General features: G+C 39.6%; 3 protein-coding genes across 4 annotated transcripts in view; 2 read left to right on the plus strand and 1 right to left on the minus strand.

Annotated features, from left to right (window-relative positions):
- The first annotated feature begins 4,338 nt into the window (after positions 1 to 4,338).
- Positions 4,339 to 9,841, plus strand: LOC140948158 (zinc metalloproteinase nas-15-like). Its single transcript, XM_073397381.1, has 9 exons — positions 4,339 to 4,396; positions 4,778 to 4,951; positions 5,997 to 6,120; positions 6,322 to 6,413; positions 6,790 to 6,873; positions 8,024 to 8,166; positions 8,456 to 8,546; positions 9,130 to 9,150; positions 9,780 to 9,841. Exons 1-9 carry the CDS (start codon positions 4,339 to 4,341, stop codon positions 9,839 to 9,841), a joined length of 849 nt encoding a protein of 282 aa, XP_073253482.1.
- A 2,355-nt stretch (positions 9,842 to 12,196) lies between these two features.
- LOC140947311 (NAD(P)H-hydrate epimerase-like) lies at positions 12,197 to 16,012 on the plus strand. Its single transcript, XM_073396373.1, has 3 exons — positions 12,197 to 12,550; positions 13,613 to 13,871; positions 15,414 to 16,012. Exons 1-3 carry the CDS (start codon positions 12,197 to 12,199, stop codon positions 15,617 to 15,619), a joined length of 819 nt encoding a protein of 272 aa, XP_073252474.1. The 3' UTR covers positions 15,620 to 16,012.
- A 1,303-nt stretch (positions 16,013 to 17,315) lies between these two features.
- Positions 17,316 to 26,260, minus strand: part of LOC140947305 (uncharacterized) — a 26,762-nt gene continuing 17,817 nt past the window's right edge. The window contains exons 6-13 of one of the 2 annotated variants that reach the window (XM_073396366.1): positions 25,687 to 25,713; positions 22,572 to 22,601; positions 22,149 to 22,271; positions 21,801 to 21,917; positions 20,161 to 20,280; positions 19,529 to 19,645; positions 18,232 to 18,264; positions 17,316 to 17,631 (exon numbers count right to left, since the gene is read on the minus strand). In XM_073396366.1, the coding sequence (XP_073252467.1) occupies positions 17,528 to 17,631; positions 18,232 to 18,264; positions 19,529 to 19,645; positions 20,161 to 20,280; positions 21,801 to 21,917; positions 22,149 to 22,271; positions 22,572 to 22,601; positions 25,687 to 25,713 (671 nt within the window). In that variant the 3' untranslated portion in view covers positions 17,316 to 17,527. The remainder of the gene's footprint in view (positions 17,632 to 18,231; positions 18,265 to 19,528; positions 19,646 to 20,160; positions 20,281 to 21,800; positions 21,918 to 22,148; positions 22,272 to 22,571; positions 22,602 to 25,686; positions 25,714 to 26,260) is intronic. The other variant, XM_073396365.1, reaches the window with a different exon arrangement.

The raw sequence follows: 26,260 nt of genomic DNA on the forward strand, positions 1-26,260 counted from the left end.
TAAAGCTCTAAGTACATTCGTAAACGTTACAAACTGATTTGCAATGGAGAGTTCCCAATGACTAAGTTATTCCGTGCAAAGGACACAAACCGGTAACGCGCGACTTCAGTGGACATGAGTGGAACGGCTAGGCTACAAACCGAACATGAATAAAGACCAGCAATACAAGTAAAACAGTTGCCTGGGATGATACAAAGTGAGAAAAAATGAGGAAATGAGGAATTTTTAATCTAAAAAAACCAGAGAGGAAGACCTGCCTGAGTTAGCAATGAAAAAGACTTGACTTCCTTTGAAACATCAGTTATTTCCTTTCTTAATCGATTCTTGATGTGTTAAGATATAGCCTGATGTCAGTGGTCTACTTAGTTAAATGTGTGAAACCACTTCAAACAGTACTTTCCACATTGTGAAACTGAAAATGGAATTTTTCAGCGAGTGGTGCGCGATTTCTTCCCCCATTTATTGACTCAGAAGGCTTAAAACTGGGCAACTATCGTTAACTCCATTAAGAAGAGGGCAATCGAAGGAGGGGGGGAGGGAAGGGGGCTCTGAAGAACTCTCAGAAGAATTTGGTGGAGGTGCCTCACAGGCATTCACTCTATTTAAATTAATATTCTTTATTCTATTTCAAACAAAACTGACACTTGACCCAAACCAAGAGCCATAATTATGGCTCTTGCCCAAACCTAGTGTACAGTGCACTTCACCCATTTCTGAGGGAAAGGCGTCTGGGACAAGAACCAAAGTTAGATATCCTATTTCAGATCAGACCGATGCAGCATGTATACTCTTACACATATTCCCAGCTGCTCAGCAGCTGCGTCTATTTACCTTGACATTTAAAAAATGCTCGAAATTCATCAAAAGTCTCAAAGCGCACTTTTCAAGAGGAGAATCAATGTCAAAATATGCATGTCCAAACTCATTGCTCGTTCCAGACCACAATGGCTGAAAAAGTATACTTCAGACTAAAATACGGAATGAACCCCGGCCCCTCCCTAGCTCTCCCGACTGCAATCCCGCATACCTTCCGCATTCTCTGCATCAGCTAGAACAATGAGGAAAGCTGTGAAAATAAACAAGAACTTCATGGTAGCCTTCCTTGGGAAAGATGCTTGTATAAAAAGTATCTTTATCGCTTGACTGACCGCTCTTTAAAGCACTCAGACGAATCCTCCTTAAGCCTGTTTAAATACATCTGAAATGTGTCACCATTCACTCGTGGAAACCAATTAAAAATCGTTTAACACCGTTTAACGGTACGAAGCGTCGTCAATTACTCGAAATTACGCAACAATGAAATCGGAAAAAGAAGAAGAGGAAAAAAAAAGAAAAAGTTGAATGGACGTTAATGAAAAACTCAATCACAGCTTTAAAACACAGACATGTAAACTTTTCAGTGGGACGTCGGTAAAATGAAAATTGAGACATTGTGCAAGCAGTCCTTCCTACATCTATTGCGCAAAATAAGTAGAATTTATAGAAAAAAGAGATGCAGGAACGCGTTATTTTTATTGCAATTGAGCCTTTTTTCACAATTTCACAGATTTTGTACCATTGTTAGTAGTATTGGAGATTTATCGGATCGTTTACGATCGCCCACAGAAAGTGAACTGGTACAAAGCAAATTCTATTATTCATTAGAATTACGAGCCGTGTCAGATACGGGTTGTTGAGACTCCCCTTCATGATTGTATGCGGTCTGCAATAGAGAACGGCGCGTCTCACAGCAGAAGTTCCGCATTTTTGCATGCAAAAATCGTCCAGTCTCAATGGCAGCACCAAAGTATTTCAAAAGACATCCATAAACTCAAACGTTTTATCTAATACCAAAACATACTTCCGAAGAGGTTTCGTAAAAGGTAATTTGACTGGCCAGCGACTTATTAAGCGTTGAGTGTTACATAAAAATCATGATGAAACCACGTGAAAGGACAGCTACCGAAGGAGGGTTTCTTTCAAATGTTAACACCACTGGATTTCATCGAGAGAATTAGATCAGTATATTCGTTGTATTTTCGCAGTTCACATCGTCTTCATTCTAAGAAACAGTATAGTTGGAGCTACATACAAATTAAAGAAATAGTGCCATGTGAAAGTGCCGCCAGAAAGGTCTCATTTCAAAGGTAGCACCATGCAGCTGACCGTAAAATTTCGTCCAAAGACTCTGCTAAAGTTCAAACTACTTCATGATTCTTATAATCATGGGACGGACTCTGGGATTGAAAGAACCACTAGGTTTTACTCAAGATAAGGCACATTAATGGGTTGAAAAAGAAACTGTGCTGGGAATGACAATTTTACATTTTTTCTATACAGAGGCCACCGCACACGTTTAGGCTGCACTCCTGAGGTCCCCAAATAGAGCGTGTTGTCCAGTCCAACGCCTTTCAAAATGACTGGTTATGGTGTACAAGTACGTGGCTATTGGGTACTTGCAAGTAACCTAAGATCGTACACTCAGATCAAATAACAAGTTAGATCTGCAAAAGCAAAATTTTCAAAAACAAAGCAAAACTTGAATTATATTTTCTGTTACTTTTTTTATCAACTTCTATCAATAAAGCATGATTTAAAGGTGACTCTTTTGAACACCTGTTTGCAATTTATACTCGTTTTTGGACTTTTAACTTCAAATCGGCACATTATTGAAAATTGGAAGTAAAAACCAATATCATCCCTGGTCGTCAGGCGCAGAAGAGACCTGGGGTCGAGATTGAAGTGAAAACTTGTTAAAGGGGTCAGCGGTCGTGCAACATGGGTCATGGGCGATGGGTCCTGGGGTCAGCGGTCGTCCAACATATATTTTTTATATTTAGCTGACCCCACGCCATCAATCTTCGGCTGTGAAGGGTAGGCTTTACTGGTAAATGATAAAAACGCATACCGTAAATCCTCTATTAAGCCCCCCCCTCTCAAATAAGCCCCCCCTCCCCCTCCCCCTCCCCCAATCCTTATGCTTCAAAAAAAAAAGAATTAATGATTAACGTGAACTGATCAGTTATGGTTTATTCATAAAAATTACCGAAGAACATGAGGCCAAGAGCACATTTTTGAAGAATAAGAATTTTGTTTTTGTTACTTTTAGGCTCTCACAAGTGAATTAAATACTTTTGACAGTGACTTTAATTGTACAACGCGTAAGTCTACTCTGTCTCATACCACGGTATTTTTGCTACAGGTGATGCGTTTCGCTAAATTAAATAAGCCCCCCCCTCTCTTTTAAGCCCCCCCTCTCTATTAAGCCCCCCCTCAAAAGTGCTTGAAAAAAATAAGCCCCCTGGGGGGCTTAATAGAGGATTTAAGGTATTAAACAAATGATAATGACCAAGTTCCGTGTAAATGGTACGCATATACTAATAATTAAGGGTCGCAAATTCAAGTAAAGAAACACCTTAGTTGGTGCATGCGCAATGAAGAGCACCAAGCGCTAATCTAAATAAATTTCATAGTTTTCCTGGCTGGAAGAGGTAAACAAAAAGAAGTAAAAGGCTAAAGTGGAGCAGTCTTAAAACAGTTCGGATCAAAATAAACGTACTACTGGCCAACATTCCCACCCGCCACCGCGTTTCCGAAAATAATAGCACTTCTTATACTTTAATTTGCTGGGGACAACAATGACAATATTTTATTAGCTAGTACATCTTAAATTTAGGAAGAGTGGGGATCATTCTTGGATATAATGCATCAAACAAGGAAGAGGAGATTTCACAAATTGGATAATTATACAGATTGTAAGAAATCGGTTGAATATCACGAGGTGCAACCGCAGTTTGCTAAACCCTGATGCGACGACAGAGATAATAAAAAATTCTTGAAGTAATTCAAAGACAAAGTTCTGGCAATATTTTATGAATACTTTCGTGATCATGAACTATTGTATCGGCTTACATTAAAGATTAAGATGATTAGGTGCTTCTTTCTGGCTCATCTACCACTTTTCAGTCAGACGCGCGGTTTTATGGGTGGTTGTCACCTAGAATGATAAATACATTTATCACATAAATGCAAACTCAATTTGTATCGCTTAACACTCCGTTGTTGTAATACGATCTAAAAAAATAATTATTTGATTTTCCAATGTACTTTTGTGTGCAAGGCGTTTTAAGGGTGTTATCACCTGCTAAAAGTTACTGGCAAAATACAAAAACCACAATAACGATGAACGAAACTACAAAACAATCCTTTTGAAAGGAACCCTATGCAGGCTTCAGATGTGATTAATCAGGCAAGCAGCTGAAAATGAGCGTTCTAGCATAAAAGTCTGGCTTACTATAAGGTAAGTTACTTTCTAATCGACTTTGACGCTAAAAAAAGGAACAGATGATTGCGGACACCATGAAGCTGTTGGTGGTTCTATTAGTTGCTGGAACTGCATTTGCCGAAAATCCAGAAGGTACTGGCTTCAATTTTAAATGAAGGAGAAATACAAGTTTTCATATTAGTCTACTGTCTGAAAAAGACACCTTCTTACTCTAGTTTAAAGATCACTTTTTTCGCAGATCTTTCTGGCAACATGCATGGCAGATTGGCTGATTAGTTTTAAATTGACTGATTGAGGGCAAAGATCAAGATCGATTACTTTTTTAAAAAAGTTTTTAATAAGAGAGGGTACCTCTTTTGGCTCGTGTGTCTTGCTTTTGTGCCCGGAATTGCTTATTATAAATTTCAATATATATATACCGCACATCACAGTGCTGTGGAAAAAGTGCTTTGTGATAAGTAGTCTTTTCAAGACCGCGTTTCTTTCTTTCTTTTTTTTAATTTGTTCCCACAGAGAATACTAATGAACTGGGGCTGTTTGAGGGAGACATCATTTTAACTCCAGCCCAGCGTTTTGCTGTTGACATGGGACTTGACTTAAATGGCGGTTTTACTCGCGGAAGCAGTGCGTACTCTCGGCGTCAATGGCCTAATGGAGTGGTACCATACACATTTGATCCTACTATTTGTAAGTCATTCTTTCATAAAGGACCTAGTTTAAGTCCTCCCTAATGTCGATAACGCCGTGACTTATTCTCGGGGGGGGGGGGGGGGGGGGGCAGGGGGACTCGCTTATATAAGCCTTACAGGTATGTGCCGCCCCATCGGGTAGGGTTTTGCGCCGTTTTGGTCTGAAAACGGGTATACACTTTACTCATTTTGGTCTGGAATCGGGTATGGTTTTCGAGGTAACTACGGGAGTGTATGAACGTATTTATCGTTTCAATTCCAAGTGAGTAAGAAAGAAAGAGAAATATGCGAATTCGAAATGGATTTGAATAATGCTTTGTTTTCGATCTAATCTAAGTAATGATAACACAATTTCTGCTTAAAGGCCAGGTCTGAAAACGGGTATGGATTTTAGAGGTCTAGTTTAAAAACGGGTGTGAAAAATTACATTTTTTGGTCTGAAATCGGATCAGGATTCGAAGAACAGGGCGGTACACCCCCACCAAGGTTTTACTAGGAGTAACCCCCCCCCCCCCCCTCGGGGACTTATTATCTAAGTATTACAAATAGGCCATTTCCGAGTTCCAAAAAATCTCACTTTCAAAGCGAGGCTAAGTGCGAAGCCATTTATTGATATGAAAATGATTTTTAATTGTGATGCAAATAAAACTCATTTTCACAACAGAGGTTTCGCACTTAGCCTCGTTTTGAAAGTGAGATATTTTGGAACTCGGAAATGGCCTAATATATTTGATTACTGAGCACTGGTATTCTCCTGTTAAAAACGCGTCACTGTTACTACTCTTTCACACAATACAAACAATACAATGTTAAACACAGCACAATAATGCCAGTATATACGTGTACAACACTACCTAGAGTAGCTTCAGCATTTTGCTTGAGCCTTTTTCTTTGGTGCGTGAGAATATACCCCCGGTAAGACCAATATATAACGTATGTGAAATCATAGATTTATAGGTCGGATTGCATTCACTGAAAAGAAAAAATTACAACATAACGTGCATGTGATATCAGTCTTAAAAGCGCTTATCGTACGTATGCAGCGTCGGAGACCATAGCAGTAAGTGCTATCACTGCGGCCATGAATGAATGGAGTAGCAAGACATGCATCACGTTTAAGAAGAGGACAACAGAGAAAGATTATGTAGAGTTCTTCAAGGGGAAAGGGTAAGTGTCTGAATGAAATATAGAATTACTCAACAAAACTGCACTCTCCTTCTTTGATAACAACTGTGGCTAGGCCTTCGACACAACCTTGATCTACTTGCTATATCAGTTGAGTCATTTTTCAAATAGCTCAGTAGCTTTTGAGAGCCTTGGACAGGGATTCTGGAATTAGCTTTTTGTGCTTTCCCCCCCGTTTTTTAGATGTTCATCCTACGTTGGCAGAATTAGCGGAAAGCAGATAATCAATTTGGCAAGAGGGTGTTGGCAAATGGGTACTGTCGCTCATGAGATGGGTATGCGACTTTAGACCTATTTTAATAAAAGAATTAGTTTAGTTTTTTAATTAACGTGGGATCTAACACGTTAAGGGAACCGTTAAAGCAAATTTAGCTTCAGTTGATCATGTCCTCCCTTCCGCCCGGCCATGCATTAAGTAAATGAAATGGGAATACTGTTCCACAAAATTTCGATCCAGTCGTCACTTAAAAGAATTCCGCCAAACTCCATTACATAATCCTGACATTTTGCATTTAATCTTTGCATCTCATCTAACTGAAAGGGAAGAATGACTGACGTTTTTTATTTATCGATTGTAATTCGGCTCACCACCAATATTCAGCTTGCTTAATTACGTGTGCTCAATCGTTGTATTCAATTATCAATTTCCAGCTCACGCTCTTGGCTTTTACCACGAACAGTCCCGTCCAGACAGAGATGATTACGTCACCATCCGAACTGAAAACATTAAAGCAGGTAAGAACGTAGTCTGTTACACGGCCGTTTTCAGTGTCATCACGCAACGCGACTCTAAAAACGGCTGTGTAGCAGACTAGTAAGAACGATGAAATAATTAATTGGTTTACCTTACCTTCCGTTAAGTTTTTACAAATTTGATCAAATAAAGAGCATCGCTATTACTTATAGCTTTGAGTTGTTATTATCCCTCGTTCATCGCCCCGCCGGAATGCCGGTTGTCAATCTTTTTTTCTGTGACTCTCTTCGCGGAGAATAGATATTCAGGTTTGAATGGTACTCTGAACAAGGGGCCAGCTACACAAATAGGAATTTCCTTGACAAGCTAGTTTTCCTTCTTCACAACTGTTTTTCTACCTTTTCAAATTAAAACTTGGCAAGCCTCCGGCCATTTTACACAAGCAGGAAGCAAATCAACAACGTCATCGTCATCATCATCATCACCATCATCATCATCATTATCATCGTCATCGTCATCGTCATCGTCATCGTCATCGTCATCGTCATCGTCATCGTCATCGTCACCGTCACCATCATCATCATCATCATCATCACCACCACCACCACCACCACCACCATCATCATCATCATCATCATCATATCATCACCACCACCATCATCATAATTATCACCATCATCATCATCATCATCATCATCATCATCATCATCATCACCATCATCATCACCACCACCACCATCACCATCATCATCATCATCATCATCATCATCATCATCATCATGCACATCATTATCATCAAATCCTTTATTTTAATACGATAACAGTTCAAAGACAATCTGGGGTCGTGTAAAAACAGGTTAAAAGTTATAACATTACTCAGGGGTAAAAAAATTCTCCAAGGAAAAATATTGCATAAGAAATTATTAAACAAGAGTATAAGAACGAATTTCCGTCATTTCTTCTTGGCGCTTCGATCCGTTATATCGGTTTCCCTCACATAGGCAACTTTTGGCCGTGAAACATACAATCATTTTCAGCCCTATTTTACATCATGATTAGTAACTGTTTTCATTCAGTGAACTTTTCCACGGGGAGAATTTAACTTATGCTCAATATGTCATGTTCATATTCCTTTAAGCAAAGCAATTAATAAATAGATATTTTGTTCCTTTCTTCTTTCAAAATATATAGGCTTTGAGGTCAACTTTAAGAAGCAGAGTTCTTACTCGGTCGATTCCCTCGGCACTCCATATGATTATGGTAGTATAATGCATTACGGTACAAGTTACTTCAGCAAAAACGGACAGCCAACAATTGTAGTAAAGAAACCTGGGGTAAGACCATATAATGTCGTATAGGTTTGAAATGGGAATAAAAGACTTCGATTTGGCACTTACTGACCTTTGTTTTCAAGACACTTTTAGTTACTTTTGTATTAAGTCCCTACTCAGACGGCTTCTATGTTTACGTGATGATCTGAGCCATTACAGCGAAGGTCTAGCCTCTTTTAGAGAGCAAAAGGAAGTTTTCCTCCTTCGGCGTATATTTTTTGTCCCGCCAAAGTATTGGCCTGGTCCTGATCACATGTTAACAGTCAGTTCTCGTGCGGCTTTAAACCCCCAGGCTCAAATCGGCCAGAGGAGAGGTCCCAGTGCTATTGATGTCAAGCAGATGAATCTGCTGTACAAATGTAAAAACACTGGGAGTGGAGGTGGTAAGTCTGATTTGACGTTTTTCCTTGATACTGATGTGACTTTGACAGACATAATTGTGATCTACTCATCAATCAATTTCCATACGCTAAAAAACAACAAACAAACAAAAATACTCTGGTTACGTATGGGTACCAACTTGGATCAAGCAATTTGACCAATTGCCCTCGCCTTAGCCGGCTATGAGCGTCTCTCACTTTTTTAGATTCAGTGAGGGGAGTGCACACGCGCAGCAAGCGTTGAGTGGCAACCCGACAGACGAGGCTCTTTCTGCCACGCGCGTGGTCATTTTCGTTTCTTGCTCGTTTCGCACGAAAGAATATAGAAAAAAAGAGAGACTGCTCGAAGTCTGCTCTCGTCTACATCCTGACAACTTTTGTGACTTCTCAATTAGTTAGAATAGAATTAACTCCGAAGGACATATCAGTGAGTGATATGTTCTTTGGAAAAAATTGTTTGCATCTCATATTTTAATTTCATTCGTACGCGTTTATAACAGTTTCATAGATTTTTGGAATCGTCAAATTTCAAATTAAAATATTCTTGGTTCGAAATACTCACAACGACGAATCATTATTCTTTTAGGAACACCCATTCCAACGACAGGTAAGCTTCAAAATAAAAAAAATACATGTAAATAACTGTGAATGAAAACTAAATTTTAGTAAGTTACCGTCTTAAAGCGAAGTGCTAAGGCCATGGAAGAGCTTAAGTGAATGAGAGTATCGACAAAGATTTCCCTGGAGAATTCAAGGGAAAGGATCCTTAGTTTAACTTTGAGCAGAAACATAGCGTGGAACTCTCTTTTTATGTTTGAGTAGCAATCTGTATTAAGCAATTTGAGCAATTGCCCTCACCTTAGACTAATGACGGGAGTGCACGCGCGCGTGAGCGTTGAGTGGCAAAACGCGAGAGACGAGGCGCTTTCTGCCACGCACCTGGTCATTTTTGTTTCTCTTGGGTTTCGCCCGACAGAATAAGAAAAAAGAGAGATTGCTCGTAGTCTACCTTCGTCTACACCCTGGCAACTTATGTTCTCATCTAGTGACTGGATAAAAGTAACTCCAAAGGACATATCAGTGAGTGATAGGTTCTTTGCAAAACTTTTTTTTTTTCATCCCACATTTTCATTCGCCGGCGTTTACTGACAGTTTCATAGATTTTTGGATCCGTCACTGATTTAAAAAGTATTATTGATTTTCAATACTCACAATGACGAATCATTATTCTTTTAGGAGCACCCATTCCAACAACAGGTAAACTTCAAGATAAAAGAAATGTAAATAACTGTGAATGAAAACTAAAGTTTAGTAAGTTACCTTCTTAAAGCGAAGAGGTACGGCCATGAAAGAGCTAAAAAGTGGATTGAGAGTATCGAAAAAGATTTGCCCGGAGAATTGAATTCAAGGAAAAAAAATCTTTAGTTGAACTTTCAGCAAAAACTTAGCTTTGAGCCATGTCTAGCATAAAGTGTTATGATCCCAACGAGTCTGGGTCCTTGATTCCTCCCATGTAAGGACCGAATTCCAGAATCCGGGAAATGTTGGCTAGTCACTGAATCCGGAATCCGGTAAACTTATGCTTGGGAAAACTGGAATCCTGGGCTTTGGAATCTGGAATACAGCTTTAGGAATCGCAAATCCCACTAACGATTGGAATTCAAAATCCAAAGTTCCTCTTACAAAGACTGGAATCCAGTACCAGGCCGATCCGGAATCCACTGTGTGAAATCCAGAATCCAAAACTGTCTTGGATTCCCTTACGTGGGGCGACTTGAAAGAGTGGATATTTTTTTTCTTTGTCTTTAATTTAAGTGAGGACCGACCTGTTGAACAAAGTGTTCAACGGAACTTGTTAGTTTTACTCATATCATAATAAATGCTTCCGTCCAACAGTCCCGTGCGTTGACACATATGGTTCTTGTGCTAAATACACAAAGTATTGTACGACCCATAGCTTCATGAAGAAGAACTGCAAAAAGACATGCAATCTCTGCTGAGCATCGACCATAAATTTGAACCGAGTTCAAGGTAAAACAAGTTCACTAAGTAAATTAATAAATTACCTATCAGCAGGGTCTATGGCTGAGTTAAAGGGTTGCATTTTTACGGATATAACTTCGGTCGTATATATGACAGTTTCTTCCGATCAACTATAGTACTGACCTACCTATATACAACCATGGCCTATTTCATCCTGGGACTCATTTCTGGAAAGCCCCGGTAAGTTTTCGGGGCAGTTGGGCCGGGTTGTTTGAAGCTGGGTTAAGACAACCCAGGGTTTGTGCAAAATTTTGAATTTAGATATGAAAGCGTAAAACGCCAATTCAGTTAAATTCTTTTTGCCAACAATTTGATGATTGGATGGTATAACAGAAAAAAATCATCTGCACTGATAAAAGGCTTTTGAACGAAAGAAGAAGAAACCCGGGTCAATATTTAACCCCGGATAAGCGCTAGAAAAAGAAACCCCGGTCCAAATTTAACCCCGGATAAGCGCTAATCGGCCTTCAAACGTCTGCTTTCCGAGGGAATTTATCGTGGGTCTGTTTGTGTTATCCTATGTTAAAATTGAGTAGGCTGTCCCAGACGTTTAGGCAGCAAGGACGTCGTTTACCCACAGTTCTTAGCGCATGAAAACCATAAAATTGTTCATAAAAATGCACAGAAAAGTTTTATAAACCTAAAACCTAGGATAGGCAATGTTGCTATTACAGGGACGAATTTCGCCCCCCCCCCCCCCCTCCAAAAAAAATACGACCTTATGTGTAATTGGCCGTGTTAGGTTGGAAAGGAATTGTGGTAAAATGTACAGCCGCCATCTTTTCCCGTATGGCTGATTAGAGAGCCATTTCGCGTTACTCGCCACTTATGTACCTGGAACGGCCTGGAACAGGCTATGTGTCGATCTATAAGCCATAAACCAAAACAAGCAAGCTCCCAATGAATATCCCGCGTTCTAAAATAGATGGCTAAGTAACAGGGGCGAAATGACCGTAAAACATCCGATTATACTGCCATTGACCCTGAATCTGAATCTGGGATAAACGTATTTCTAGTTATCTGTTTAAAGCGAGCTGCGATAAAACCCATTCATACGCTTATCACCTCGCTAACGTAAGTTCTTGTTGAGACAGTGTTCATTGCTTTATTAACAGGTTCGTGAAAAGGAAGACTGGTCAAGGACGTCGTTTGTTATCTTTCCAAGTGATTACCACAGTGAAAGACCTAATAAAAGTCAAACGTTTAGTCTTTGCGTGTTTTTTTTTCTTCATTGTTAAGGGTCAAGCAGAGTATGGAGAGTGAAAAATAAACTTCTCCTCAAGAGAGTCCCTGCCAGGGTCCTGTGGTGCCCGTGACTCCCCTCCTCTCCCCAATTTGTGAGAGCAGGAGCCGATTCCTTAATTAAGTAATCGGCTCCTGGTGAGAGGTATCCCTTTTCGTAGCCTGCGTTGCAGACGTAATTTAGCCTCGGTTAGTAGAGCTTTGTTTCGTCTGTGGGGCAGGCTACCCTTTCTTTTCGTCCGCAAACCCCCTAGAAAATATTATTGATAAACGAAATCATTTTTATGTGTTGCGTTAGGGAAAAGGTTTGCGTTGCGTGACAATTGGCGATTTTAAAATGCCGCTGGTCACTTATGAATATCGCAGGCATGGGCTGGAGGTTTTTCCTTCTCGTGGGCATTTTGAGTGGCCCCGCTGGGTTGATGATCTTCCGCATAGCGCCGCTTTGTGGGCGTTTTCCTCAGTATTTTAAGCACTTCTGCACGACCAGAGTGACCATGAAGTACTTAACCCAAGACGAAGCACAAAAAATAGATCAAGAGTTGTTTAATGAGTATTCGTTCAGCGTGGACCAGCTGATGGAGTTGGCTGGATTAAGCGTGGCTGTAGCTCTTACCAAAGCGTATCCCAGAGGACCTAGTCATCCAAACGTTCTGGTCTGTAGCGGCCCTGGTAACAATGGAGGCGATGGACTAGTTGCGGCTAGGCACCTTAAGATGTTTGTATGTCTGTTTATGATAAATATTGACAAGGGAGAGTAGAGCTCCATGCATATAAACTATGCATCACGCATTACATTGTTGTCAACTACATGCTATAAGCTGTGCAGTATACCTTTAAATCCTTATATTATGCTGTTTTCTTCATTAAAACGAATATGGAAAAAAAAAACATCACTTATAAGAATTATGCCTCAAAATTCTGGCTTATAAGCCCTAAGCTTATTTATTTACAGTTTGGGAGGGGTGTACATAGATCTGGAGGGCTTTGAGAGCAGTTTAACAAAGAGATTCTCAAACAAGCAGTTTCTAAAACAAGCATTATTTTCCCCCAAGAAAAACTTAAAAACAAACTTCAACTTACTGTAACGGGACAAGAATATGTATACTTTTTGGGCCATGTGGTTTGTCAGAATTTACCCTGGCAGGGCCTCCTGAAGCATAAACCAGATCTGGGAAGTAGCATGTTATTGTAAGAAATTTCTGCACTCGTTCCTCAGACTTTCCTTTGATAGGGAAACCAGTAGTGACTATGAGAAATGTCTGCTGTTTTCTCAACCTAGGGGAAAGTTTAACCAGGGCTTTTGGGTATACTAAGGATATGGGGTTTACAGAAGGAGGGTGGGGTGCGGTCTACAGCTGAAATCTGAGATGAAAACAATTTTTTTTGTTATATTGTATGGATGGGTTGACTGAAATAGGTATTAAGCTCAACACATGAAAAGTTCAATGTTTGAACTGGGCCTAATAGAGACATTAAACTGAGATAATCACAATCTTACTCAGACATGATATTACCCACAGTGCGTCACCCACCAAAAATGATAAGCCCAAGAGACAAGACAACATTTACTCTAGATACATAGCAGACGATAACCAAACATAGAGGGAACGGGAAACCTCAAAATAATACAGTAAAAAAAAAACAAACAAACTGAACATAATAACAAAGAACTTCATATGCGTTCATAATATTATTGCACTTTAAACTTGATACTGGCCAGTGTTATTGTTGATTAGAGACTCTTCCTTAGTAATAGTGAGATTTGTTCACTGTTATATTAGGGATACAATCCAAAGATTTATTATCCCAAGAAGTCAGAGCAACAGCTTTTCAAAAACCTTGTGACACAGTGTGAAAAGATGGACATACCATTCATTCCTGAGTTACCATCGTCAAGCCAGATTAATGAGCAATACAGGTTGGTGGTGGATGCTATTTTTGGCTTCAGTTTTAAAGGGAATGCACGGCCACCATTTGGAGATGCATTATCAACCTTGAAGGATGTTAACATTCCTGTTTGCTCAGTGGACATCCCTTCAGGTAAATAATAATAATAATAATAATGATATATATTATAATGAATTGGAGGTAGCACATCCACAAAGTGGTTCTTCGTCTACCTGATTCCTGATCGAATTGGAATTTGGAAATGTTGGTTTTTGAGGTGAGGGGAAAACCGGAGTACCCGAAGGAAAACCTCTCGGAGCAAAGGAGAGAACCAACAACAAATTCAACCCACACTAGTATGGCGCTGACCCCGGGATTTGAACGTGGGCCACATTGGTGGGAGGCGAGCACTCTCACCACTCTGCCATCCCTGAGGCGAGTGCTCTCACCACTGCGCCATCCCTTGCTCCCTAGGTTAGACGAGATAGAGAAGAAATGTACAATAGCATTGTAAGACCATGTTTTTCAATGGCAGGTCAATAATATCATTACTACAGGTAGTCTTTATTATATGGCTGAATCAACAAGGGCGCAAGGTGAAGTGTATTCTGTGTTCTGATTGGCCACACAAGTAGACCAGTTAGACCCATCTTGCCCACTCCGGACTTTCTGAGTTGGTCTGCAAGAAAAAAGTTCTCTTTTTGGTCATATAATAAATTCTTTACTGATTAATCTTCAAGATGGCTGGGTATTGGCCCTGATGACCCCAACTTTGTCTCAGCCCATAACCCCCCCCCCCCCTCCCCCAAAGAAACTTAGCCAATAGTACAGCCATTTTGAGCCTGATTAAAAAACACATACTTACTCCTTCCAGTTGATGGAGTTCAAAAGAATTATTGCATTAAATTGAGGCCATTGTGGGTAATTAACATGAACATAGAAGAAGAATAATGAAATGTTTCACCATTCATTAAAAAGTCTTAACTCGTATTTCATCAAATTTAATCAATATTACTATTAATTTAGACTCAAAATCCAAAATTTTATAACGATTTCAAGGCTAAATTCTTGCATGCCCAGAATGTATAGAGCAGCACTGAATGTTATAACATGCTAAGTAGTTATGCATAGAAAATAAAACAAATCAGCAACCATGCTACCACACCCTTAGTTAATTCTAACTATAAAGCTGCCCATTGAATTTATTACTCTAGACTCAAAAAGATCATAAGGGCTACATGACCAAGCTGTAAACTATAAGGTGGCTTGTTTTCATTGATTACATACACAAATCAATGTTATTAAGTGATGCCAGCATGGTTGGCTCTTAAAGTAAACTATTTGGACACCTTCATATTTAGGGGTGGCGAATGGTAAAATCCGAGACTCGCCGAGACGCCGAGATCCTAGTTAGAATCCGAGCCCGAGACTCTCTGGTGAAACGCTTCGAGACTCAAAAAAAGTAAAAACAAACAATGAAAAAACGAGACTTCGAGACTTATCAAAAACGCTTCCGAGATTTCGAGATCCTGCCAAAATTTTCCGACACCCACGTGCCATTCGCCACCCCTATATTTTTGTACAATTTTAAGATGGCTTAAATGGGTTCAATCCAAGGGAGTTTGCCTTAGACTTACAAACCCTTATTTGAGTCAAAGTCTGATTTTTGTCTCCTGTTCTTCAATTAACTTTTAGGTTGGCATGTAGAAGATGGAAATCCTGATGGAATTCAACCAGACTTCTTGATATCTCTCACAGCTCCAAAACTTTGTGCTAAACACTTTCGGGGCACATTTCATTTCTTAGGCGGCAGATTTGTGCCCGAGTCTCTAGCTCAAAAGTATAATTTGTCTCTTCCAGATTATCCTGAAACAGAGCCTTGCATGTTGTTGACTGAATGACTCCCTGAGAGTCAATCGCCCCAAAAGTGTCGTTTGTAAAGTTATAAGTATCACAGGCCCAACTCTCAACTCTTGATCCCGTCAACATAGTGCAACGCTGATAGGAGCACTTTAAAAATATTTAAAGTAGATTATTTTCAGAGTCTTAATGTGGAGTTTAATGTAAAGAAGTTACAGTACTATTAGGGACTGGTAAAAAAGTATAAGGGGTGGTACGGAGCAGTTGGAAATGTGGTTGATAAAAAAATTTATGGCCCACCCCCTCCCTTCGGCACAAAAATGACTGATCCACCCCTAAAGCAAGGTTGAAAATCACATGACCCACCCCCTGGTATTACAACATGGATTTTTGGTTTCCTCTTGATAATCCAATAAAACCTTATTTTGTGCATCATAAAATCATAAATCTCCAGTCTCTTGCCTTGCTTCATAAGGAATGTAATAATAGAACTTTATTAACAGCTGTGTTTGGCGAGTACGCTTAATGGTACATTGCTATCACTTTCATTCCAACTGTTGGATGCCAGTTTTGCGAAGGTATATTGTCATCATCATCATCATCATTTTCATTCATCATTCTTGGAGGAATCACTCCCAACTTTCTGCACAACATAGTGCAGGCTACTCTCTTCTCTTGCTTCTGAGCTGCTGTTTGCTCCAGAGCTACTTGCATCTTTTCTAGTGGAGACACTTTGTATTGCTGCTGACAGCTGAATGTGAGCTGACACTAAGTTTAGCTTGCCTTTTTTTGACAATTTCTTTTCAGATGTCAGACTCTTTGCTTTTTAAGCAGATCCTCATAGAGAAGTTTCTCCCACTCCACATCCTTATAGCTAAGGTTTTTCTCCCTTTCTGTCTTCTCTCTTCTTTCTCTTTTCCCTCCGTATCATCATTTCCAGCTACGCAAGGTGATGCGTGTATTTATTTTTCCCTTATAAACCTATGAAATGCTACATCACGCAATATTAGCAGATGCATTAATTTTTAGCATGCGCACACATATTCAGTTTGGGACGCCTGTGTTCTCTGGGGTACCGTCACGTGGGTTGAGAAACGTCCACCCTAAAAAGGTTTATTCCGCCCACTCGGAGTATTTATCGAGATCTATGCTTCATGTGTCTTTACACGATAATTTATTATTAAGTCAGATATTAACGTTGGCCGAGTCACACTTTCGGTGAATTCTGTTTGCTGGGATACAAAATAATGACAATCCCTATTTGGAATACATTTTGCCACAGGAATGGCCGTTCATTTAATTGAGTCAAGCGCATAAAGCGCATGAAGCTAGGAAAATCCAGATACACGAGAAGATAATCCCAGCAAAGGAGGTCATGGTACAAAATTCACTCGCCATTCAGAAGAGTACAGTGGAGCAAACTGAGGGGGAGGGGGAGGAGGGGAAAAATTTCCTAATTTTTCGTTGCAGAAAGCAGGGAGGCTTCTTGGCTCGCTTTCATGTCTTTAAAATACACATAATAATGTCCCGCATGGCAGGAACAACCCCTCATTGGCAGCAGGAGAAATGCAACATTGATCAGTCACATTAAAAATTAAACCGTTTATTTATTGTTTTTTTTACCGAGGGAAGTCACTCGTCCTGAAAAAGTTATGATCTTCGACACTGCAAAATTGATTCTACGTACTGAGTATGTTAACACATGAAGTTCAACAAAATACCTAACAGGAGCCAGTGTGAACGTTTTAAAGAAACTTTATTTCAGCCTCTTCAATGCAACTTGAGATGCAGTTCTCTTAATTGGCAAAAACATTCGATAACAAGTTAAATTTAATTAAAGTGGTTCAAGCACGGCGTCAGTTATAAGAGAGTATTACAGCTATGTTTAGCCAGAAACTTAGAATGAGCATGAGCCTCTGAAACTGCGTATCTCGATCATTGCTGTGACTTTATGCAGGACATCTATTGCAGGTCCTCAGGCAGGAGCTTGGAGCCGAAGAACACCAGAAAAAACTTAACTGAGCGCAAGAGGAGGCAATGTCTTGACAGATAGCTAAAAGAAAAAGAGTAAAAAGAACGTTAAAGACAAATCTTCCGCAGCCTTCTTTCCCTCTACCCCTGGGAAAGATTTGATCAGAAAAGGACCAAACGAAAAAAATATTGCAGACAAAACACCCAGAAGAATACTCCCTGTTTTAGCGATGAAAGGTGCAGATATGAAAATGGTAAATAAAAGGGTAAGAGGCTGGACCTCGGGCTGGAGCCTCGATCCCATATTTTGTCGAGTTGGCGTCACAGGGTGAAGAGAGGCACTCGTTCAAATCTAGCAATTGATCGATCGCAAAAGAATGTGAGTCATGTATTTTATAATTGCAACTGTGGCCTATTATCAAAGCCTCCCTTTCACTTCTCGATTTTGTGTTGGCGGCGTAGTCGAGAACGTAATGAATTAAGGGAGATCTTGCTTGAATTTGCTGCTTGTTGCTGGGATATAATATTCTAACACAAGCTTATAGCAGTGCGCTTGGTACAGCGGGCACATTTATGACCATTGGTTTATCAATAAACGGATGCTCCCAGTCGGAAAACCAGTTTTGATTATCTCGTAGAATGAGGTTGGAGGGTTGGGGTCTTCCTTAGAAAACTCACTCACCAGTTGTAGGAGTAGGAGGAGCTGTGCTTGGTACTGCAAGATTAAAATTAATAAAACAGTTTTTACTTTGCTTTGTAGTCTTTAAAAATAGGTGGATGGGTGGATGTATTTGCGACCAAGCTGCATCGTATTTACCACCCGTTCATGAATATTCGTGTAAAATTTATAAGTTAAAACTGAATAATTATGTAGCTGGATTATGAACAACGTTACTTCTTTCTCTTTCCTGTAAGTTATTCTTTTCGTTTTTTTTTGTAGTTTATCTTATGGCTTATGGGATGCAAGAAAGGCATTTTAGTTTTCACCTCGCTCAAAACTGCATGCTCCGATCATCATTAAGTACGTTTTCGTTTTACAAAAAATAATGGATTGCTCAACTGGCAAGAGGGAAAGGAGAATAGTTCTAATGCATTTCCTGCTAAAATAATCTCGTGCACTGGCGGATGTCTGCTTATGGCAAAATACTTTAAACAGAAGAAGGTGTTTTAAAACAGATCGCTTAACCTATTATGGTAAGAATTGCTTGTTAACGTTCAAGGGTAGTGACAGAGCTTTGGGTTAGCTAAGACCAAGAATTCAAAATGATGATCAGAAAAGGACCAAACGAAATAAATTGGAAACAACACACCCACTTTTCAGTTTTGTCTTTCAAAGAGCAAAGCTCACCCCCAGGCATCATAGCTCTCAATAACAACAAATAAGAAGGACTGGGAACGATTCGACCTACTCAAAAGAATCTGACTGCTAAGATAAATTATCCATTGTGCTGGCACTTCTGACGTCAGTCCTCAATTCCCGTTCTGGCTTTTATTTTTAGTTCTTTATACGGTATAAATGGACCTTCCCTGGCTTTATTGAGCCCTCCAGGGGGCACTCCGTATAATGGCCTACACCCCTGAGGTGGGGCTTCACTCGTAAGGGGTACCTTTTTCAAGCTTCTGGTATATCGAACAGGTGCTGGAAATTCACTAGTTATTTTTAGTATACGAAAGGGTCCTTTTATTAAAATGTTTCGAAAGACTCGCCCTATGGCTATATCATTTTAATTTACAAAACGCTACACTGTTTTAGCGATGAAAGTTGTATGAAAATGGTAAATAAAAGGGTAAGAGGCTGGACCTCAGGAAGTCCAGCTGTTATACAGGGAGGCTGGAGCCTCCCTGTATAACACGCAAAACTTTGTTGAGTTGCTCCCCCCCCCCCCACCACCCACAACCTCCCCCCTCCCCTTGATGGCTCTGCGCCCAAGAATACGTGGAAGGTCTATTCTTTTAGCTAACTATTTCTTTTTAAATACCTGAACAAGTGATTCCATCTCCAGTAAATCCAGCGTTACACGAACACTGAAAAGAACCGATGGTGTTCTGGCAGTTGGCATTCGCGTCACAGGGAGAAGAAAGGCACTCGTTGATATCTATGAATAGAGGAGAGAACATAAACAAAAAAGTACACTGTACTAGTCACTCCCTTCTTCGCCCGTTTTGTCTACTACGGTTTATTAAAATTAACCAGATTTCCCATGAAAATTTCATTTTGTGAAATTTTGAAAAAAACAAATAGCACCATGTGTATGTCTACAGGCACAGAGCTTTTATCTGAATGGTCACATCATAGGATTTCGTCCGCAAACTCTAAAGTTAGAGTGTCTTTACAAAACTCCATCAAATACTCTGGCGGCTAATACCATATCGAAACAAAGCACTGAAGTTAATTATATCATGGAAAGGGACAAGGAAAAAAATGTCCCTCCACAACCGCCAGTAACAAAGTCGCCGTTAAACATTTGCGTAAAACACCCAACAAAATTGAAACCCATGCATTACCTACTAATTATCATTAGTTTTTATTTTAGGCACTAAATGTAACATTTTGTTTCTATCATCAACGGAATAATTTTGGTGGATAATTCTCTTTGTATCTATATCTTACCCGTGCAATTTCTTCCGTCGCTATTAAATCCGGGGAAACATAGGCAAAGAAAAGAACCGAATATGTTCAAACAAGCTCCGTTGACGTCACAGGGTGAAGACGTGGAACATTCGTTGATATCTTGATGATCAAAACATGGATAATAGAAAACATCGTGATTCAGAAAGCATGAATATGATGCTTATATCATTGTTATATAGCTGGAATTTTTTTCCCAGCGCGCTCTCATTGGTTACTTCGAGGTCACATGACATCTAACAATGAAAATGTTTCCCGGCAAAATCTCTGAGCAAGCAACGTTAACATCGCAAAATCTATGACGTCAAAGGGTAACAGTGCGCTGTTACCCTCGAATGTTGACCGACGACCTCCGTGACAGCGAGGTTTAATGAATTTCCAGCTTCAAAATTTCCAGCTATATAACAAATCACTTAAAGACTGGTCTTTCGGGAAACAGTTAATTTCGTTTTCCTCGGAACCAGTCATTAAGTTTTAAATGTATAACGATGTAATAAATCAAAACTTTAAGGCGCGCAGGGTCAAACGTGGAACTATCACAGGTGTTGGGCCAAAATGTTTTGTTCACGCTCATTTGGCAAATGAGATCGCTCCATGCAAGCTCATCCAAGACAGTCTAGCCACTCTTGATTCCACGCTGTGGATTCAAGATTCAACAACAACAACAACAACAACAACAACAACAATGTATTTATTTAAAGAAATATAATTAAGTTTACGATACTTTATGTCCTGCAAATAGCTATAATGCTAATCTAGGCAAGACAAGACTTTAAATAATAACGTTATTAAATTACATAAGAAATAAGAAAAGAAAGAAATACAATAACTCATTTTAGTTTACTATATAAGGCATTCGTACGTTTTGAGTTTTAAACCGGCACGTGCGGAGCGCCCGGCGACGTATATGACCGATTCTCTTCACTTCGATTCCAGTTATTGGATTCCGAATCCTTGTCAGTGTAACTTGGATTCCAGATTCCTAGCGTTCACGGGATTCCGGATACTTGAGCAAAATTCCGCATTCCAAAAGCAAAAAATTCCAGGATTCAGGAATCCAGCTTACTTGACATGGGGTGAAAAGTGAAGTTTGACGTTTCTCCGAGGACCTCCGGAGGTACTCCCCTATATATAGATATGTACCGCCCCAAAGGGTAGGGTTTTTGCACCGCTTTGGTCTGAAAACGAGTATAGACTTTGCTCATTTTGGTCTGGAATCGGGTATGGTTTTCAAGGGAACTACGGAAGTGTACGAAGGTATTTACCGTTTCAATTCCAAACGTGTAAGAAAGAAAGAGAAATATGCGAATTCGAAATGGATTTTAAGAAATCTTTTTTGTTGCTGCTCTAATCTGAGTAATGATGACATAATTTCTGAAAGGCCAGGTCTGAGAATAGGTATGGATTTTAGAGGCGCGCCAGGTTTGAAAACGGGTATGAAAAATGACATTTTTTGGTCCAAAATAGGGTCAGCATTTGAAGAACCAGGTGGCACACCTCCACCAAGAATTCCTGAGATACCGCCCCCCTCCCCCCAGGGCCAAAGCCCAAGGGAGGGAAGAATTACAAAGGCTGAGCACTTTAATATTTCAATTCATGTAAAATTAGAGATTTTATGTTACCTAAACAGGATAATCCATTTCCAGTAAATCCGGCATTACAGGTGCAACTAAAGGAACCAACGGTATTCTGACAAACCGCAAAGGTACTACATGGTGAATTCATGCACTCATTAATATCTGTTGAAAAAAAGTGATGAAATCTCCATAATCTTCGTCAGCAGTCACCTTAAAAAGGCCCCATGATATACTTGATTAATAAGTAGTTTAAAACTAATTATAAGTCTCTAATTAATTTTTGTCAGTATTAAGTCCTTACATAGCCGTACTATGTGATAGCGGACAAGATATGTATTGAATAAAAATGACATGACGTAAAAGTCGTATCGTTCACACGATTTTTTATCTTACCGGTACAAGATAATCCGTCTCCTATAAAGCCGGCATTGCAGGTGCAGGTGAAGGAATTGGAACCAATGGTACTCTGACAAACGGCATTGGGGTCACAGGGTGAAGAGAGGCACTCGTCGATATCTGTTAAATACAAAAGATTATGATTACAAAAATTAAAAATAACATTTACAACAATAGTAAAGGGCCTCTGGGGCTGCCCTTCTTATAGTTCTACCAAAAGGATCCGAGGCTCGCTGGTTCGTGGCGCCGACATAATTCGGTCTCAGAGAGGAAACCCTCTTCGCTCCCCCCTCCGTAAGGTCTTGAATGCCCCCCCCCCCCCCCCCCCCGAAATACATTATGATGTAAGTCCCCTGGTACCTCATCTGCAAGATGTTTTATGCCCTTCTGTGGGAGGAAGAATTTTATTGCAATGCTCACCTGTGGTTGGAACAGGTGCTGTCGTTGGCACTGCAAATTGAATAAGATGTAATAAGAATCCTAATGTCTGCCGGTTTTCCAACTATCATTGAAACAGTGGCGTATACTACGTTCAGCCTCACATAGGATTTCCAGTCCAGTTCCATCACAACAACAAAAGTTGCCGCCAGGATGGGTGAAGTGTTTTGCTGTTTCAAGATTACTACTGTTATGATGTCTAGAACCTTAAGGTACTCATCCTACTACAGTACCATACTTTTAAAGAAATAGTTCTAGAAGAACAATTTGCTAATCCTATTATTAACCCAAAGCAGGCCGGCCCATATGGGTTCCTGTCCGAATGGTAAATTTCTGTAAATCAACCGATTAAGTACTTCCTTAAAATTTTCTAGGTAAAATCCTTTCTTTAAAGTGTGTTTAGCAAGAGAAGATTGCATTATGGGTTGTTGATATGATTTCTTTCCTCTGTTCGGGGAATGACCGGAAAACACTTGGAGAGTAATCTCTTTTTTGGCCTGAAGTGATGAAGTTTCTGTTGCACGACACGTCGTCGACTCAACGAACCTTTATGTGACAAAAAAACTGCTGTACAAAATGGTAGGTACTGACCTGCTGCAAAACCGTCTTTCTATTTCTCTCATGCATAAAAATAGCCCAAAACGTAAGTTGAACGTTTGACAAAAACTGACAGGTTTAAGGAATAGGCGTCCCCGTAAATGATCTTTTTAAAGATCTTAAAAGGGGACGTCCACAAAGTTAGCATCAGAGGTGAAAACTGTTAATCGCACAGTGAACCAAAAATTTTAGTATCATCACTTACTTGTAGTAGTTGGCAATGCTGAAAAATAAAGGTTGATTGCAACATTGTTAGCAAGCTATTATTTGTTGTTGTATTTAAATTTTAAGAGTTGAAACAATCTAAAACGAACAAATATACCAGCAATATTTATTCTTTTTAATGAATTGTTGCCCTTTTTGATAAACTGTATGAGCGCGTCTATCATTCTTTTCGGCAATGAAATAATGAGTATAACTTATTTAATATATATATATTTTTACTTTTAACATGGGAAATCTTTTCCAGATTTTGCATAAAGCTACCAATCAGTAGTGTTGTATGAAGACTTAATGGACAACACAGCTTCATAAAGAAGTCTTTGCATTGGTTGGCTGTGAGTAAACGGGGCTTTGCTCTAAATTTTTATAGAGAAAAGCCTTTAATTCAAATCCAATAAGAACAAAGAAAAAAAAAGCGTAACAAAGCCTTAAGTGGGTATAAAAGGCCTTAAGTGGGTATAAAAGGAACATATTTAAAAAAATTAGACACAAAAGTCAGGTAGTTAACTCGTTTTTATTTAAATCTCACCCGTGCAGGATAATCCGTCTCCTGTAAATCCAGCAATACAAGTGCAAGTGAAGGAACCAATGGTATTTTGACAAACGGCATTGGCGTCACAGGGTGAAGAGAGGCACTCGTTGATATCTAATGAATAAAAACATTACGATTACAAAAAAAAAAAAATGATCAAAATAGTTTATCAATTTTACTTATAATTTTCAGAAAAACCACAATTTCCTGGAAAAAGACTTAATATTTCTTTGACAATTGAAGGACAGGGAATGGAAATGTCATGTAGGAAGTGGACGTAGAGGACGGGGTGTACGGGGACCGACCCTCTTAATTACTTTTGCGGCAAACCCCCGAGGATTGTGGGTCGTGGCACCAAATGGTGATAACTTGCTTTCGCCAGAGATCATCCCCTTCCCACCATCCCCGCCCCCGCCATCTGAAGATACGGATCTAAAAACATTCCTTGGTATGTTACATCTTTTCAGTGGGAGGGTGAAATTTTCATCTAGTCCTCACCTGTGGTTGGAACAGGTGCTGTCGTTGGCACTGCAAATTAATAAGATGCAATTTTAAAATTCGGGTCCAGTTTACCAACTATGTTAGAAACAATAGCTTATTATTATGTTCAACCTCGCATAGGATACCCACTCTAGTGTCCAACAACAAAAAGTTGTCGGGATAGGGGTAAGTAATTACCCATTTCTTGTGTCTGTGTCCAGTTCTAGCACTGGGTATAATGTCTGGAACTTTTCAGAACTCATTTACTACGATACTACTTTTGGACAAGAATGTTCTAAAATGTCAATTTGCTAATCTCTATTATTAGCCCGAAGTGTATGCAAATTTCCATAAATCTCCTGATTAAGTCGTTCATCACAATTTTCTACAATCCTTTCTCTTAATTGTATTAGCAAGTAAGCGCTAGATTTCATTGTTCGTTGTTGTTGTTGTTTCTTTTCTCTGATTGTTGACACCTAGCGTAACCTCTCTGGTCTTTGGAAGGGATTAATTGAGACAAACCTACTGCAGCTGTTTGACAATTGAAGGAGAGGGAATGGAAATGTCAGGTAGGAAGGGGATCTCGAAGATGGGGTGTTGGGAGGTCGACCCTCTTAATCACTTTTGCGGCAAACCCCCGAGGCTTGCAGGTCGTGTCGCCCACACAACTTGTTTTGGTCAGAGATCATCTCCCGTTCCCACCATCCCCGCCCCTGCCATCTGAAGATCTGGATGTAAAAACATCTCTTGGTATGCAAAGATATATTATGTCTTTTGTGGGAGGGTGAAATTTTATTCTAGTCCTCACCTGTGGTTGGAACAGGTGCTGTCGTTGGCACTGCAAATTTTAAAAAGTGTGTAATAAAAGTTACATTGGCCAGTTTTCAGACAAATACTATGTTTGTTATCGCGTATAATTCGCAGTGCAAAGCGGTCATCGAAAAAAAAAGATGGTAGCTCTAGTATCGGTAAAAAGGTGTTTTCTACTGTACTAGAAGTTCTCTGTGAGTTTTCTTCATGGGCATGGATTCGGGCTAAACTGAGAGAGGGAAAAATACATTTTATAATATTCAGTTTTCTCTTTGTTTGAAACACTGTCAGTGATGGTTTTAAAGGCCAGATGATAAAAGACGTACAGAATTCAACATCCCAGCCAATGGTACTACTGTTCAAATTTGCTGCTAAAATTGGCCCAGAACTCCAAAATGGTAAGTTTAGATTCAGTTTTAGGGAAACTGAAAACAACACAAGCATCTTAGGCCGCACCTGTTGTAGGAGGTGTTGTGGGTACAGCTGCAAAAAAAAGGATCAAAGAATTAATAAAATGTCTAACTAAAGATAATGTACCTTGTAAGCAGAGCCTTACCAGGAATTTTTAAAGTACCATTACCTTTAGAATTTGATACCTCCAGAAAGGCTCTTTCGGGAATTGCCAAGAAATCTACCCCATAACAGGGAGGCTTGAATGAACATTTAAATTTGAAGGCAAGGCTGATCGGAAGTACAACTAAGGTTTACAAATTTATTTGCCCGATATTTCGACTAGATAAAACTAGTCTTCATCACGGGCTTGAAAAGTTTAATGAGAAATGAATGCACATGCATCTTCAGATTTTCAGAGGTCTGAGTATATCGTCGAAATCCTTTCAGAGGGATTCCCGGTAATGCATGCATCAACTCGATAACAATCTAAACTCGTTTTGAGGTTTAAATACCTAATTTTTTTTAACCCACCACCTAATTGTCCTCATTTTCTCTTTAATATAAAATGGTAATTATAGATTTCCCAAATCATCGTCTTCTCTGGCTAGTTCTATGCTAATCACTACATTGAGTTATT

Source organism: Porites lutea, chromosome 9 (assembly GCF_958299795.1).
Source record: "Porites lutea chromosome 9, jaPorLute2.1, whole genome shotgun sequence".
In the NCBI taxonomy this organism is placed as follows: domain Eukaryota; kingdom Metazoa; phylum Cnidaria; class Anthozoa; order Scleractinia; family Poritidae; genus Porites; species Porites lutea.